This window comes from Molothrus aeneus, chromosome 6, assembly GCF_037042795.1.
Source record: "Molothrus aeneus isolate 106 chromosome 6, BPBGC_Maene_1.0, whole genome shotgun sequence".
Lineage (NCBI taxonomy): Eukaryota > Metazoa > Chordata > Aves > Passeriformes > Icteridae > Molothrus > Molothrus aeneus.
The window spans coordinates 15,579,979-15,598,505 of record NC_089651.1 but is presented as its reverse complement, the minus strand read 5'-3'; the positions used below and the strand labels follow the sequence as shown (position 1 = coordinate 15,598,505).

Genomic DNA, 18,527 nt, shown 5'->3' with positions numbered 1-18,527 from the left:
TTAAAAACTTAGCGTTATTTGTTTTCCTCTGAAAAATGTAATTTACAAGCTCTTTGGAAGTGAGGAGGTTAAATAGGGGGGAGAAAAATCTCCAGTCCTAAATAGGGGTTTTGAGACTTGCTGTTGCTCAGTAAGTGTTTATATATACAAGAAACCATTTGTCTTTCTATTTTTGATCTTTGTACTTCATCAAGTTGGGATTTTTACTTTATTGAGTCTTTGTGCGCTCGCCTTGGCCATCTGATTTTGCTGTTCTATGTATCTTAGAAAGCACAGTACAGCTTTCAGGAAAACAATCCTGGCTTTCTCAATAGAACAAAGAGGGGCCTCTCTATACAAAGTGGGTGAGATTAGAAGAAACAGTTGCCTTTGCTGCTGTGAATTTGCATACGCTGCTCGGGCTGTACAGGAGTCCCGTCTGAAGCATTTTGCAAGCCCTGATGTGTCAGGTGAACAGTGTGCTGAGAAGTGGGCTCCAGGTCTCTGAATTATCACACAGCCTGTAGCGTTTGGGTTTTGTGTAAATGCAACCTATTGCCACAAAGAGGATCAGAGGGCTGCAGCACCTCTCTTGTGAACACAGGACTTGGAGCTGGGATTGTTCAGCCTGGAGAAGAGAAAGCTCTGGGAAGACCTTCCGGTATCTAAAGGAGGCTACAAGAAACCTGGAGAGTGCTTTCTACGATAGGATGGGACAAGGGGGAATGGCTTCAAACTGAAAGGTGCAGGTTTAGATCAGATATTAGGAATAAATTCTTTACTGTGAAGGTGGTGAGGCACTGGAACAGTTTGCCCAGAGGAGTTGTGGATTCTCTGTCCCAGGAAGTGTTCAAGGCCAGGTTGGATGGGGCTTTGAGCAACCTGGTCTAGTGGAAAGTTCCCTGCCCATGGCAGGGGGGTTAGAGCAAGGTGATCTTTGATGTTCATTCCAACTCAAACTGTTCTAAGAGTCTGTGATTGCTCTATATGAGAGACATGCCCCTGCTTTTTTTTTTTTTTTTTTTTTTTTGACCTTTGAGGAGTAGAGAGATGCTGTATCCCTGATTGATAAGATGCTAACCTGTTGTCCAATCCAGCTACACAGGCCTTGATGGATGGCAAGTGTCCATTTTGTCACTTTACTTCAGCAGATCTCTTGTCCCCTCTCTTGGCTCCTTCAGAGACCTGCTTGTCATGACTTCTGAAAAAAGCTTGTGGCAATGTCCTTGATCCACTATTGCTGCCTGAGACTGTGAGGAGGTTCCACTTCTCTAGCAGCAATATTCCATTGCCTTGGCTAAATAATAGGTTTCAGTGCAAGTAGTGCCACAGGAATCTTACAGCTGAAGGAATGGTTGTTGGCATGCAATACCTACATAAGCTACATGAGGGATTATTTAATTGTTTAAAGAAATCTGTGGGAACTTTATCATCCTTGAAGCCAGATTTGATAGAATTGTGAGAATAATGTGATTTATCTCTCCTATGAGGGTAATGTAATAGAGCTTGTGATATTGCAGATATGGGTAAAAATTGTATTCCCAGTGAAATGTTGAGATGGGAGGAAATGCTTCAGTACAAGAAATGTGTACTTATGGGTCTTAAAGTTGTCCCCCTCACCAATGCCTCTTGTCTTCCTGTGCCTGTCATCTTTCCTTCCTCTTAGGGCAGGCACTTCCATGGGAGATGCAATAAGCTGTATGTATTCTTCAGTTTTGGGTATTCTATAGCCAGTCAGAATAATATAATGGTACACTTTGCCTCCTTCCTCCTAGAGAATGTGTTTTACCTCTCTTACATTTATGGAGTGCATTGAAAGAAGTCTAGAGACAGAGTAAAGAGATTGTTGTTTGTAATAGATTTCAGATGACCTCAATCAAATGGTTGCCTGAATGTCTGTGATGCTTCATGACCAATTATAGTTTTGAGGTCTACAGGCAGAGCCTCGGGCAATACATTCTCTATACAGATGCATTCTCAGCCCCCAGAGACAATTTCTGTATCTGTTAAATAGCTATTGTTGTGGTGTCATGATTTTTTGTCTTTTTTCCTCTCATGTTATTAATCCAATAGCTTAAAAACATTTCTTTCAGTTAAGTTTTAGGGCCCTGTAATTTCTTTTGGAGTTGCTACTGTACTGTATTTCACAGTGCAGGTATTGGATGTCTCCCATCCAAGGACTGTAGCTCTTTCAGTACAGTGGGGATTGGGAAGTAAAGGAAGGGCTTTTCCAGATGCATTTATTAGCAAAATACCCTGGGAACTCTGGAGGTATGAACGGCACTAGCAGATAGCATGGGCATATTTGTCAGGCAACTGTGTTCATATTGATCCTGCCTAAGTTCCTTCATTGGATGGTGAGAGCTGTACTGTAACCAGATGATTAAATTATGGCATATTTTACTTGGCTGTGCTGGGATTATGTCGCTGAGAAGGCATGAATATGGCACAAGGCATACCTTGGCTGAACAGGAAGGAGGGCAGAAGTGAGGGTACCATGTAGAAATCATTAATTAAAGGAAAAAAAAGTATTTTCTCTTGAGACAGCCCCTGTATGCCCATCGTGTGAATGTACATGACTGTCACATCTTAGAGGGCTCCTTATACAGTGTAAGTTTTTAATCTCCGTGTTGCACTTCTGTTTTCACCTTGTAGAAAGAAGATTTCTATTAAGTTACATTGGGTTGAATGGGTTCTTGCACAGTGTAGTACTTGTGTGTATGTAATTTTAACCAAGAAAACTCCTCGACTGAGCTTTAATTCCCATGCTCACTCGTGTTTTTCAGGCAGTTATTGTCTTCTAGTGCGTGTAAATTTCATGTTAAGTTGGTAATCAGAAGAATACAGGGAATGTTTTAGTAGCTTGGGGGAAAATAACTGATATACCTTTTTTTTATTGTCTACAAGTTTCTAGCCACTAATGTAAGAGCCCACAGACAGAAATTCATCTGCCTCTCCACCCCCAGGAGAGTACTTATTAGATTTATGCAACACAAGATATTAAAAACACTTTTGTCTGTCACAGAGCCACGGGCAGGGGAGGGGGAATTTGCCAGTTGCTAATGGATACCTGGCGTTTTTGTGTATGACCATGAAGAACAGCTTGTGCACTTTCACCCCCGATGTTCCCTGAATAACTTGGGTCTCATTTAGGTCAATAAGCCTTTATCAAAACGTCAGGAGTGAAAAATGTGTCTTGGTGTAAGCCGACTGGTCGTTCCCTGCAGTCAGCGGAGTCTATAGGACAATCAGTGTTCTCTGAGCTTGTCTGCATGTCACGCAAAGAGCTGGGTGACAGTAACCATTGAGTGCGTGTCTGTCCCATTGTCTTTGGGACAGCCCCCATTTGCATACTTGCCGGTGTGCCTGTTAGCCAATGAACCATGGAGGGCTTTAGGAAGCACAGGCACAGCTCCCATGCAAATTCCCTGTGTGGGGAACGCTCACTCCTTTACAGCACAATCCACGCTTTCTCTTCCTGCCTTCCTCCTGTAAAACTGAAACTGTGATCCTGACAGTCCACAGTGCTGTTTGTGGGTCCATTGTGCTAAAATGTTAACTTTTTCTCTGGGTTTTTCTTTCCTTGCCAAGGTAACCTTTTTCCCTTCTTTTGCTTTTGGCAATTGCTTTTGGGGATATCTGAATAGTATTATCTGTGCTATCACACATGATGTGAAGCCTTATATATATATCCTTATATATACCCTTATATATCCCTTCCTATCCCTTCCTCAGATGAGCTATTTTGAATGAAGGACAGCTTTTGCTTCCCGTGTGGTTGGAATTGTCTTTTGTAAAGGGAATTTCCTCCATGGTAGCAGTGATGAAGGGAAATGTACTAGTCCTCTGCAAAAGGAAGAGCACTTGGATATTAGGGTATGTGGACTGGGTCTGTGAAAGAAATACAGTCACCTGATCAGAGAAGGTGCTCTGATTTCTGTGACAATTCCCCAGGACCTCATGTCAAGCAGAGCTCATAATTCTCCCATTCAGTTTTGGTTCATAAGTGACATTAGATTGGACAAAGGGAAGGTGTCATTGCATTTGAAGCTTGTCATAAGACACAAGGTTTCCTTAAAGCATCTGGTGCAGCTGCTGTTTTTTTCAATTTATGATGTTCATTATGTCTTTAACTTATTGGAAAATATTTAACAATAATTCAATTTTAAAGTAAAAAAAAAATGGTGGAGGGTTCTGGTGGATCCTTTCAGAAGGAAGCTCTAGAAGAGATTCTTGGCTGGATTGAAGGGCTTGTTTATTACAACCAATGCTCTGGATAGTTCTATTTTATCTTAAAAATCTACCTTGAATACAAGTGACTATAAACAATTGCAATGTTCTACTGCATCTGACATCTTGCATAGGTTATGAGACATTGAAATTAAGGGAAAGATCCCTGGCTCATGTTCTACCAGCTTGGCTAGAAATATCACAAAGTTGAATTTCAACATTTTCTTGCCCTGAGATAAACAGGGTTTTTATGCCACCAAGATGTTTTAGATCCACAAAAATATCATAGCAAAGTCACCTGATACCTACCTTTTCCCTGTTATTTTTACTGCGTACAGCCATATTATTTTGCTCAGTATTCAGGGCAATATCCCATGCATTTTTGAAGGTGATAATGGCTCCTATTCTTCTTGTCTAAACTAGGGCTGTGTCCTGGCTATATCAGTCAATTAAGAAAATAATCATAGGTACCACCTTGAGTCCCGTTTGCCAATTTGTTATGCAAAACAGCAGTGAGCCCTGCAGACATGTGAGAGGGCTGGATAGAATGTTCAACAGCACATTGTGTTCTCTGCAGTTGCTCTTTATGTGAAATCACACTTTGAAATAAGGGGCTCATTCTCTTAATCTGCACTAACCTGTGTAACTGTGACATGTTGAGACTGGTTTCTCAGCTGCACTCTTACTTTATGCCATGTGTTGTGTGTTTTCAGTGACAAGCCACTCTTACCATTTCAATAAGTAGATTTTGTTGTTGGCTCTGATGGAAAATGTGACCATTTATTAATTGAATTGGCCAGTAAGGGAGGATTGTAGCTCCCCGATACACAAGGAAACTATGCTGGGTATGCCATGCTTATCTAGTCTGTGGAAAGCCCAGGGTTTATCTGCACATTGGTGATGTTCCAAATAGGACCTAGCTGTACCTCTGTCCAATCAGCAAGAATATCAGGTGTCTTTGACATCTGTCACCTTGGAGGCATTTCCAAAGTCATACCTTAGTATAGGTTAGTGTTTATAAGTAGCTTGGTACCAGCAGTGCTGCAGGACTAGATTTCTGTTTCTGCTGAAGTCCCCAAATGCTGACAAGAGAATGGGAAAAGTGTGTTAGCTCACTTTGTCTTCAGTGTCTTGGAGACTGACATATTGGTGGTGGATGCTAGAAACCTTTTTTCAATCCATGTGAGCTTAAAGGGAGACTGAAAAAGTATAAATAAGGGGGAAGTTAAGCTGATCTGGTAGATGGTACATGAAGCACACCTCTTCCAGAAATGAAATAAACTAGCAAAATGCTCATCTTCTAAATACAGACTCTGCTTATTTGCTTTGGCTCAGTCAGGAAATCTTTTGTTTGAATTAGACCAAGTGAATGGCACAGAATGGTTTTCAGTCTTAATACTTGTAGACAAGCCCAACTGCATGCAATCAAAGCATTTTAATTTGCTCCTAATATTTTCTTTCTCAACTCTTACAGGTTTTTCTATTTTACTTCAGATAATTTTTGATATAGTTGATATATTTGTCACCTTCCTAATTTTACATTTTATTTATTGCTTTCTAATACATTCCAAAAAGAGATGACAGACACATATGGAGTGGAAAATTAACCTAGTTGCCCTTGTGTTTCTTGTAGGAAATTGTATTAGTGGTATTCTTTGGAACAGAGTATGTGGTTCGGCTATGGTCAGCAGGATGCCGCAGTAAATACGTTGGAGTATGGGGAAGGCTTCGTTTTGCTAGGAAGCCTATTTCAATCATTGGTGAGTATGCAGAGCTTGCAAAGTCACTGTGAACAATTAGTAAAACTTGCCCTAAAGGCTTTTAGAAGTTGAACTTCTGTAGCACTTGAAGCCAAGTTAGAGCGGGAGCTCTTGTCCTTAGTGTGAATGCAGATCTGAATTTCCTTTCAGGAACTCATGGCACTGTCATTTGAGAACAAATGTAGCTTGGTTTGTTTTTCCAGAAGAGCAGAGTGTTTTCTTTTCAGAAATGATCTTAAGCTTTGCCAGGAATAAGTCTTGGCCCTAGTCCTGTCTCCTGTGACCTGAGGATCCCAGATACTGTACAAGAGCCCCAAATATATTTTTTCAAAGATACTGAACAGCCTTTTTTTCTCCCCTTAGCAGCCATTCGATTAGTTTATTATGAGTTTATTTTGCACTCTAATTGAGCTGTGTGTCACATAGTAGAGTGTAATAGATGCACTACAGTTGCTTTGTGTATCAGTTGCATTAAAATATGATTTTCAGTGATGCCTTTGGAACTGGACACCTCAATTCCATTGTGATTCAATTGACTTCCTAAAATGACTTAAGGGTTCTTGGAAATTGCATCCAAATATTCCATATATGTTACTAATCATTGTTTTTTTAGATGCTTGTCATTAATTTAACAGTTTCACCGAGAGAACCATAATTCAAAATCAATCTGTATTTTCTTAGCCAGCTTTGAAAAAACAGTGTAAAGACCCTTTCCCTGTACTTAAGTACTTGAAATATATATGGACTAAATAAATCAGTCAGGCCTTGGAAGAGGAGTATTGTTGTGGAAGAATAGGAATTCTTGTTCTGTGACATTTTCCACTACTCAGAAATGTTATATGTTGTTGAGTACAGGACATAGGTTTCCATAAACTGTCTACAGTTTTGCCGAATGTAAATTACAAAATTTTGTACCTGGGTATTTTTACAATTATAAAATTGATTTAGCTACTCTGTGCATCCATCCGTACATATATATGTGTGTGTGTATATATGCATATGAGTGTATATATATATATATCTCTATGTGTGTGTGTGTGTATATATGTAGGTAAATAGCAACTACATCTCAGGTGTGACTGCAGCTATAAAAAGACTTTGACTGCATCTTTTCCCTCTGGCCACAATCCATTTCTCTCGAGTGCTAGAACACTAAGCATTCTGAAACATCATCCAAATTAGATCAGTTTGGAAAGCAGAATGTAGTTCTGCTGTCGCAGGTATGGATCAAGAACTATTTAATTCTCCAAAACACAGAGTTCCTTTCCAAAATTTACTAGGCCTGAGGCACACAGATTTAGAATACAGTACTGACTGACTTAAACTAAATTAGGCTCATACCCTAATTTCAATTTTCAATCGCTTTTAGACCTGGACAGATGAAATGATAATAAGGCAATTTTCTTACTTATGAAATTAACCTTAAAATCTCTGTCAATTAAAATCCTGTCTAAGCACAGAAGAGAAAATAAGAATTGAAGAAGAGAGAATAGATGGAAACTGCTGAAATTCCTCGTGGGTTAAAGCTAATAAGGATTCCAGGCTGCTTGACAGTAACTCCTCATTCCTCTAGACTGTGGCCAGCTTGGACCCATCTCAGTACAACCTTTCCATGATATTACATGGTGGAATTTTTTTTTATATGCCACAATTGAGATCTCTTGATATATAAACAAAAATATTAAGTAGGAGTGACTGTTCAACTTGTTAAAGTAATATGCCCCTTGGTTCTAGTAGTCTTGCAGAAGTATTGCAAGATGCCGCTAATTAATTTTCTTCTATTGACTTTTGTTTTCCAGATTTAATTGTAGTTGTTGCTTCCATGATAGTTCTTTGTGTGGGCTCTAAAGGTCAAGTCTTTGCAACCTCTGCTATCAGGTAATTATATGCCATAAAAGAAAGTGGTTCTACCTGAGCAAGGTGGCATTTCTTCTTTTGTTTTAATTTACCTCCTGTTTCAATTCTTGCAGGAGAAAATGAGTCACTGCCCAGCGTCACGTAATACAGCAGATCACTGATCATGTATTGGTGATCCCATGAAGTGTAGGGGAGATAAAATTTTGTTGTAACACTTTTATGGTTAGTGGGGATAGAGAAGCTCATTCTCCTTCCCCCTTTCCCCAGCCAGGTGGGTTCCACCCAAAGCCTGGTTTAGTTTCTTAGCTTAGTTTTATAGCAATTCATTGATGCTTCATATCTCTGACATCTTAAAGCTGCCTCTTTATAAGAGGTGGCTGTGGTTGTGAATTCCTGATGGACTGAATCCATCTTGTGCTCAGGAAGGTCACACCCCTTGGTTTTCTTGGATGAATGGGTGGCAGTGTGCCTTGCTATTCACACTAGCTGCAGCTATGCTCTGGGATTGCAGTGACTCCCATAAAAAGAATATTTTAAAATATTACTGGACTGTCTGGTTCAAATTGCCTATGAAATTCCTCAAAGATAAGGAAATCAGATCTTCAGTTAGCTGGTTCCATATTTTGTTTTCCATTCTGTTGAGCACATCAAATATGAGTTGATGAATGATTTCCAGAGCGTTTACAGTTTGTGTCCAAAATTCCTGAATCCTTGAGTTATCCTTACTAGCCATGTGTACAAAGGTTAGTTCTTCCCTTGGACAATCTCCCCAGATTGTCTTCATAACAAGAAGAAAGATCGGTGAGTGGGGTGAAAAGACACAATCTGACATAAAATACTCTGTGTCTCTTAAAACTGTGCTTTGGAAGCCAGAGTTCCTTTTCCCACCTCTGTTTCTTCTCTTGTGTGTTTGGTCTCTTAATTTGAAAATTGTGTTCCAGGGGCATCCGTTTCCTGCAGATCTTACGGATGCTGCACGTTGACCGTCAGGGCGGTACCTGGAGGCTGCTGGGGTCAGTGGTGTTCATACACAGACAGGTGAGCTTGAGAAGTCTGAGGAGTGGCACAGCTGATGCCAAAGCTTTGATATTCAGAACAGCATACATTCAGCCCTGCTGCTGGTATCACTTATATTTAGTGTAGAGGCAGATAGTAATTTATTTTAACCAAGTGTGGTTGTTCTGCCTTATGTTCACTGCCACTTTGGCAAATTTTGACTTGTAGTTGGACTCAACAACAGAAAATTGGATTTCTGAAAGCTAGTCCTAGTATTTCCTAAAATATGTATCTAAATTCCAGAGTTGCTTTGAATCTGGCACTGTTTGAAAATATTACTCAACTACTTTTTGGTGGCCAGAAGGTTAACAAGTCCTGTGTGACAAGGTTGTTTTGACTCTGTGTTGTCATGTGTTGTGGATTTTTGTTAATTTGCATAGCCAACACTCAATATTTTTTAATTGCTGTAATTGCATTTTTCTCTTCCAGTTATCCTTTATAACCCATCGGTGTTAGGAAATTTAAGTGTCTCAATGAGATCATAATGCCATTATTTTGATTCTCTTTGCAGGAACTGATAACTACACTCTACATTGGATTTCTGGGCCTGATTTTTTCCTCTTATTTTGTGTACCTGGCTGAGAAAGATGCTGTAAATGATTCTGGAGAAACGGAGTTTGGCAGCTATGCAGATGCCCTGTGGTGGGGAGTAGTAAGTATAGCAATTTCACATGTTAACACTGTCCAATGTGGAGTAAAATTCAAGCAAGCATGGAGTAAGAACAGCACTTTGAAACAGCTTCTTACTGCTTCAATACACTTTCATGGAATTTGTAATTCCGTGACACTACAAAAATACTATAGAAGATCAGTAATACTACATGGTGTTTACAGTCTCATGCGATCTAAAGTGATCACATTGCATTAAAAAAATGTAGAAACACATGTTCTATTTATTTATCCCGTCTTCCCTACTGGTACAGTGATTATTTTTTGCTGCCTTTGTCATGGTAGTGTTCAACTGTCTAAGATGGTAAGAGTCTTGCTAGGGGCAAGAGGAATCAGGGCTAGGTTTTTTCGGGGGGGGGTGGTGTTTAGGTTTTCTTTGCCCATCTTTTTGTTGGGTTGGGATTTTTTCCTTAAAACAGTTATCTGTGTTTTGCAGTTTGACCTGTGACTGTAATTCCCAGTTTATTCAGAATGGACTAATTCTGGAGCAAGAAGCATCTAAGATAGATAGGAAATCCAGGCACAGGACTCTTCCAAGGTGCTTATATTGCTTTGGGAGCCACTTAGTGTCTTTACACAGCATTTCTCTGTGCTATATTGTAACCATGTTGTTTAGAGATTCCTCAGCTTTTTCTAAGGTGCTGCCGCAATTTAGGTGTAGATGTATCTTTAGTTCTGGTAGTGAAGTTCTCCTTTATTGGTATTACTAGTGATAACGTCTCTTTGTTTATTATATGCACTTACTGGTGTGGCAGCTCTATTCTGGGATTATATTTTCATAAACATTTTAATTTTGTTGCTTCTGTTAGTAACTATTCCCTCTTTCGTTCTCACAGGATATACAAATACTAGGTTGGTAGTTTTGTTCTGGGATTTCCCATCTGTAATTGTTCTCATTTCTGTTTCCTATTGCACTTCAAAGAAAGGTACTTTTTGGAAGCTATTTTTCCTTGTCATTAGCATTCAAGCAAGGGCTTTTTAAATCTCCTTTAATTCTATTATCTTAATCAAACAAACTGTCATCAGTAAGTGCTACAGATCTTTGAAATGCATAGACATCGCTGATAATGTACTTACACTTTCAAAATGTGCTGATCTTCTAGAGCTTTTCTTTGCTGCTTAAAGTCAAAAGGGATTGTTTCTCTTTTTTTTGTTAAAAATAATACTAATAAGTCTTCTGTATAGGAGTGAAAGGACTAACACCTCCATTTCAATAATAAAATACATATATGTATTTAGGAATATATTAAGAAATATTTTTAATAAACATCTGCAAGTGTGTGCTTATATAGTCTTCTCTTTTCAAACTATCGCTTGGCAAATCCACTGCAGGTCTGCTGGTGCTGAAATGCATATGTAGCCCTTTTTGAATACAACAGGTTTTGTTTTGTTGTGTTGTTTTGCTGCTATGATCTGCTGTAGAATTCTTTCTTCTTGCTGTCTGCCATGGTTAAATACAGGCTTTCTTAGGACCAGAAGACTTACTGTGTAGCACAAGAAAGTGGCTTTCTGTCAAGTAGCTTTTTTCAGTGCTTTCATGTCATTATGGCATTTTATTTTCCACTACATTGGTCAGATGACTCAGTAATTAACAGTGGCAGATGTAGCTGCATTTAAAAACACATGCTGTCATTGGCGTTGCCATTAAAAACTGAATATGTGACAGACCAGATCGGCTTTCTGAAAATACAGTAAAACCTCCTATAGAAGCAACACGATCTGTCAGGAGATTGAAATATTCTCCTTTCAGGGAATTATTGTTCAGTTAATAGGTGTGCCAGTTATTTTGTCTCCCTAATTACAATAAACTTATTTAATCAATACATTTAATTATGATAATATTTTTTCTCTGTTATAGCTTCTATTGTGTTGCAGCATGCCACATGAAGTGTGAGACTGCATTCAATGAACATACAATGTAATTTCTTTAATATTAAGTACAATTAGATGTCCTTGTTCTGCTCTAACACACTTGCACTAACTGCTAAGAAGATTTAGCAGAACAAAACTGAGATGTATTCAGGTCCATCCATTTCTGATTTCTTGATAGTGTAATATTCTTCATTCTTTCTGCTAGGGAAAAAACCCATAAAATTTAGGAAAATAGGAATATCCATTTTCCAAGAGGAAAACAGGACAGAGAAGTTAGCCCATGGAAGCTGTGGATGTCCCATCCCTGGCAGTGTTCAAGGCCAGGCTGGATGGGGCTCTGAGCAACCTGGTCTAGTGGGAGGTGTCCCTGCCCATCTCAGGGAGTTGGAACTAGGTGGTCTTTAAGGTTTCTTCCAACCCAAACCGTTCTATGATTCTGCAAATAGCTGGGAAGTCACAAGGATTCTTCTAATAGAGGTCTCAAACTCATACAAAAACCTTCTCAAGTGTTAGACCTTGAAAGCTTTGAAAGCCAGAATTTTCCAAATTGCTCAAACACCACAAATTCTGGTCAATGAAAATCTGTTTCCAGCTAACCCTGCAGAAGAGGATGATTCACAGTTCCTGTCTCAGACACCATAATAAATAAGTGATCTCTCTTCTCTGAAAGTGCCCTTACCTGACATAGTAGAGAATGCTTCAAGAAGTCCTAGACAGTGTTTTCACACCCCTTGTCTCACTGTCTAGCACTGTGCTTTTTTGTTATCTCAGTCTGTGTGTGCACTGCTAAGCAAGTTCTTTGGGCAGCAGTAACAGAATATGCAATATAGCTGAGGTAAACCATATAAAAGGTCTGTGTTACCACAACTAAACTTAAGTGTGTTACCAACACTTTAAACTGCATCTGGAGTTGGGTACTTTTATATTGCTGTACTTTGCTGACTATAGGCACAACCCTAGGGTGCATAACTTGAAATTAAATGTTCTTCATTGTCATTGTTGTTATTTATAAATGTATATTGCTTTTCCATTTTCATATGTAAATTGGTCTTCTGGGCTTTATTTGAATTTCCTTGAGAACTCTGGACTGTAGCTATTTGCCATGTCAGTTATGGGCTTGAAGAAACCTAAGGCTACCTTATGGCATAAAGAGTTGTCTGTATTATTGCTGCTTTTGAATGCAGTGCAAGGTGTATAGATTTTGCCACTGGCAGGATATCTGTACATCCTTCAAAAACAGGTTTAGTGTTTGCAAGTAAAATGTAATGTGGTGCATCTTTCAGTTCTCCAGTGCCAATATTCAAAATTAGTTTGCATATATTGTCTGTCATGTCCAGACTGACGGTTTTAAAGACCTTATATAGATTCAAGACCAATAAAACTGGGAAAACATTAAAAATAAAATTTAAAAAACAGACACTTAAAAAATTGAGATAAATGTTCTCATTGAATCTGTCAGAGATGACCACCTTTAGAAAGCATTACCTGCTCACTATCTCTGGGGGTTTTGTGGGTCTTAGTGTTTGCTTGTGGGTTTTTGTGTTGTTGATTTTTTTTTCTCCCCCTCCCTCTCTCCTTCAGCATTAATTTCATTTTCATCTCAGAGCAACAGACAGGAGCTCTGCTTTTGATATCCACTGAATAAACACACAATTTCCAACCTTCACTTTGGAACAAACATGCCTCAGAAAAACTGTGCTAACAGTCTCTTTGATCATGAACACTATTTCCAAAAGCAATTATTGAACATACCCATGCATGGATATTTCTCTGTGCCGTTTGCTTTGAATTGAAGCAAGCAGTTTTCTGCAAATAACACCTTTACCTGAGGATTTCTTGTTCCTTTAATTATTACAGTTTAGAAGATAGGCTTTTTCACTAAGGACCAAATTCAACAGAATATTTACCAGTTTATTTACTCCTAAGCATACACAAAAGAATGTCATGTTTAGCAAAGCCCATCAGTATGTGCTAAATGTATGTTGAAAATCAAAGTTGGGGGAAAGCTTTGCTGAAAAGTTAAAGGAAATTCCACTCAAAACTGCACATGCATAAAACTTTTGCTAAATTAAAAGTAATTTGACTTAATTTATAAAATAGATGGACATAAATTTTAAAAAATAGCTTCATGAAAAGTGATCTCATGGATCTTGTATTATTCAGAAGCCCTTTCCCCCCTCTTCTCAATTAAAAAGGCTGTAGAGAACTGTACACTGACTTCAATGTTTGACAGAAAGGAACATTTCATTTTTAGTTTCTATGTGGTTTACAAGTCAAGTGTACCAACTATACACCTGTGACATCCTTTTTTAAAAAAAATTCTGATTTTGGGGATTATGGGTTTGGATTTGTTGTGGGCGAGTTGTTTAATTTAGGAATTGTTGAAGCAGGGGTTGAAAGATGAATATATTTTTAATTGCTTTTTTGCAAGGCATCCCTTCCTTTTGCAGCTGCCTTCTCATCTCTGAGCTTTAACTCCATGAGTGCTTCCAACTACATTTTGTTCTCGTGCAAGGAACTCCTATGGGGTAGATGTGAAGAAACCTTTTACAATTGTTACTTGCAAAGTACAGATGTAGATACTGTTACAAGTAGAGATTCTTGTATTTTGGAGCTGTTTAACTATCCAAATTTTCCCAGGTACACAGCAAGGATTTCATAGACAGAACATCCTTACTTAACTGATTCATTTCCTGTGCTCACTTTAGCCTGCTATAGCCTAAAATAAAATCCTTTCCCTATTCAGTGCTGATGAAAATTACTATTTCTTCTTTCTGGGTGGGTTTTTTGCTTCATATTCCCCCTTCAGATTTTTGATTCATATGTAATAGGAACAACATTACTCTCAATGCCTAAATCTGTGGTGATGTTCATCAGATCAAAGTTCTAAAATAGTCAATGGATGAATATGATTTTGTTCCTAATTAAAGCAATTGTTTTACAGGCTTTTCAATGAAATTCAATGTGTGAGATCTTGTATCAATTTAATTTCATTATGCCAACATGTTTAATATGGTAGAGTAGAAGTTGAGTCAGTATTTCCATTATGATGTCCTCTTTTACAACTGTAAAATTAGTATTGTGCTCTTTAGGGAGTTTTAATCCAGCTGTAAAAAATGACTTAGGGCAGAAACTTGGCATGTAGGATTTCAACAGCATGTATTTTGAGGAAAAAAAAATGCAATTTCAGAATACAATGCATTTGTAGATGGTTTAGAGCTATGAGTGCAGAGGAAAAAGTTAACTTCAGACTTTGATTTGCAACCCAATTTCCAAAACTTTTTTTTTAAAAAAAAGCCTCCTAGGCAACCATCACAGGAAATACTTTTTTTGTGTTACTGATGATTCATATAAACCAATTCAGAAGGAAGGGGCAGGGATGTGGTAGGAAAGGGGAGATAAATACTTAGATGTATATGAATTCTTCTTTGGTTATACTTTGGTCAGCTCAGAAGGGCCTATTTCTTTTCACATTTCTAGTTAATCTGTGTATTTCAGCATGATTTTAGTACTCTAACACAAAGTAGTTGATAACATTTTTCACTTACAAGGATTTATAATTTTTTTCAAAAACAGAAGCATAAACAGTTATTTTCTCTCATAATCTTCTCTGTAAGAAGGCATTGGAGGCTCTAAATTTTCCCATAATTATGCTTACTTTTTTTATTCCATATTTTTGAAAGTGAAATTGTAATTAGACTTTAGGATTTTTTTTTTGAGCCACCCTCCTATGTAGGTAAGGAGATAACATCATACTTCCTCCCCTCATCAGATCCTGAATTAAGGTAGAATTTTAATAACAATTTCAGGAATACAGGCAAAGGTGCTAGGGTAGTTAATTAACCCTTGCAATGCTTCTGTGGGGTATGAAACAGTTTTGGAACAAGGCCACGTTTTAAAAACTTGCATTAAAAATTAAAATCTAACACATGAATGTTTGAGTATCAGCAGCTGGTGAGAAACTTGCAGTGACCATCCCCACCTCAAGCTGCCCCTTTTGTCCTGTGTTTGACTTGCACACAGTGACTTTGCTTAAGGGTGGGCAAGTTCAGGACAAGATGGGGATGGCCTGTGTGTGTGACTGTGGGACCAACATCTGTGTCCCTGAGCCCACAGGGTCAGAAGAAAGTCTGACCAGCCAACAGCTGAGCTGTGCCTCAGCTGCTCGAGGGCTCCATGTGGTTTCCCGTGCTCTGATTTGGTTAGCCTTCCTCGAAGTCACAGATAAAAATATCTCTAACTTACAAATTCGGAAATAGCTGGTGACATAGGTGAATTTAAATTGTTCTCAGATGCCAAATGTATCCTCCTGCTTCAAACAAATACGTTCTTTCCTTGAGCTCATGCAAATAATGACTTATTAAGCCTTGTTATGCTACATCACTGTGGTGGTAATCTTTACTTCAGTGTTCTGAAAGGCAAACTCGACAGATGTTTCCTGCATGTGCGCTTTAAATCATCTGTTCCTGCTCTTAGTGTTTTATATGAATTGGTGATTCATTGGGCTGTTTTCAGGGTCTTTACTGCATGGAAAATGTTCAGCCTCTCTTGCTATTTGTACAAATGTTATCTCTAGAGTGCTTCATGCCTGACCTCAGTCACAGTGCCTGGTTACAGTGTGTGTGTGCTCTTTCCATAGAGCATTCTCAGCAAAAAATTCTCCTGCCCATCAACCAAATCACAGCTCAGAACTGGTGGCAGCCTTTCCCTAAGGAAAGTGTGTGATGTAGGCAGGCAACCCCTATCTCAGTAACTTCATGTGCTGTACAGTTGCCTCAGCCATGAAGACTTAAATTGAATTGATGGTTTTACTTTGCAAGATTTTAAAGGTGTATTTTGTTGTGATTCAGTTTCCTGTATATGTTTTTCCATTCAGTATTAGGTGGGGAAGCAATCCTAGAAGGAAGAGTTAACCTTCATTAGTGCCACACAGGCTGACAGTGGGAGAGTTAGGAATGCAGCTAATGCTTCTTTGAAATGAATAAAAAAAGAAGAGAGCAACAAGCCCAAAATGCCTTGTTAATACTTGCTGTAATGCCCTCTTTATTTCTCTTTGCAGGTGACTGTTACAACTATTGGCTATGGAGATAAAGTGCCACAGACCTGGATAGGAAAGACAATTGCATCTTGTTTTTCAGTGTTTGCAATCTCATTTTTTGCACTGCCTGCGGTAGGTTCTCTTGTATTTTTGCAAAAATTTGATGTTGATCCATTAGTTATCTGAGGGAACTTCTGTTATTGATTCTTTAACCTTTCATTTAACCTGGTTTTGTGTAAGCTCTGTATTAAGCTTCTATATTGTAGCTGAAATTTATGTAGCTTGTAGAACAGAAGAGCTTCTAGAAGTAGCTAAATAAATATACAGTGGTTTTTGTATGCAACACTAGATTTGAGAAGGATTTGAGGAAGAGATGTTTAATTCCATGTAATTTTCCTAGCCTATCTCAGAAGTGTAAAGGAAATTATTTCTAATTACTTCTTTGTGATGACTTAATGATGTTTAGGTTTTTTTAAGGCATTCACTTGTAGTTTACTCAGCTGAGTAGGTCCAAGGTGAACTGGAGAATTCTCATGTACATCCTTCTTCTAGAAAAGCTTCCAAAAATATACCACTGTCAGAAAGACAGCAATCAGCAGCCAGAGACACTGATGCAGTTCTTCACAAAATTAATATCTGTCCATGGCAAAAGTCCTGTTTTCAAAAGTGACCTGGAACTGACCTTTTGAAGCTGTTCTGGCACTTTATTTGCACTGAAAACAGGTTCCTGAGTGCTTTCAAACAAGAGACAAGGCACTTGAGTTCCAAGGGTAAATTCAAATTCAGCAAATCTTGGACTGTGGTTTGAAAATCCGAGTATTCAGTGCCAGGTGTAGCTAAGGGTGTGTTTTCCACAAATTTAGCCAGACTCTTGAATTGTGCTGTTAAAATGTTTGTGCCACCTGAAGCATTCTGTCTACATGTTTATTTTTTCAGTTCAGGGACACAAGCAGTCGTGTTATCAGATGTTTGTGTAGTTCTAATGAAGAAGTGGTAGGGATGGTACCAAATAGATAAGAATACTTTTATGCCAGTGCCATCCCAAAAGTTCTTCACAGCATGAAATAGTAGATACTAAAACTCCAGTGACCTTTTAAAATTAGTTGCCTACTTTAAAAGTGCATAACCTTTTATAGAAGAGGATAATTAAGTTCTTTAAATTCTCCAGCATCAGTTTGCCTTTAAAGCATATGCTTCCCCCCGTCCTCATTCTAATATCTTCCACTTTTATTTTGGAAGAGAAATCAGATAAGTGAAATGATTGGTATGGAAAATGCCAAAACCTACTTTTTTTGACTGAAGAGTGTTGGTGGTGGCGTGTTTTGGTTGGTTGGTTTTTTAAAATCAGTCTAAAATGCCACAAAAATGTTTTATAAATGATTGTGTAGCAGCCGTGCCTTCACAGCCATGTTTAATGTTTACCTGTCAGATTTCCCTAATCTTTTTTGAAGTAGAACACCACCAATCACCCTTTTATTAGTGGGATTTTCCTTACTGAGTGAAGTTGTTCCTGTGGGTTGGCCCAAGGGGGAATTGAGGGTTTGAAGCTGTATTTCAGACTTTGTTGTTGGTGTTTTAGGTAGGAAGATCTGGCTGAGATCACAGTCAAAAGTGATTGTAGTGGCTAAATGCAGCTGGTGTGGGTTCTGGATCTGGCAATGATCCCTCATGTCCCAAATATGTGGTATGCGAGCATCATCATCTCTTTGATCTTTACTAAATCAACATAATAGGAAGGGCATTTCATGTTCCTTTCAAAATATTTAATGATTAATAAGTTCTTAGAGGTTGAGCCAAGATCCCTCCATGCTCTGATGCCTTCTACTATGTGTAGAAAAAGAATTGTGCTTTCTTGAGTAGGTGTAATCATGTAAGATGATTTATAAAAGATTTCATTTTCACCTGTTACTAGAACTTCTGTTAAATATGCCTGTACCTGTGCAAATGACCACATAAATGGCTTTGCTCTTTACTTAAATTTGGAACTTCATATCTGTATTACATTTGGAGTCCAGTTCAGGTTTCACACCATCCAGTGCCATTAGTCCATGTCCCTTGTCCTGAGA

At 38.5% G+C, this 18,527-nt stretch overlaps 1 protein-coding gene across 1 annotated transcript in view; it reads left to right on the top strand.

The window, feature by feature from the left end:
• Positions 1 to 18,527, top strand: part of KCNQ1 (potassium voltage-gated channel subfamily Q member 1) — a 328,778-nt gene that overhangs the window by 73,015 nt on the left and 237,236 nt on the right. Inside the window, exons 3-7 of the mRNA XM_066552168.1 lie at positions 5,843 to 5,969; positions 7,769 to 7,847; positions 8,768 to 8,864; positions 9,394 to 9,534; positions 16,483 to 16,593. Coding sequence (XP_066408265.1) covers positions 5,843 to 5,969; positions 7,769 to 7,847; positions 8,768 to 8,864; positions 9,394 to 9,534; positions 16,483 to 16,593 — 555 coding nt within the window. The remainder of the gene's footprint in view (positions 1 to 5,842; positions 5,970 to 7,768; positions 7,848 to 8,767; positions 8,865 to 9,393; positions 9,535 to 16,482; positions 16,594 to 18,527) is intronic.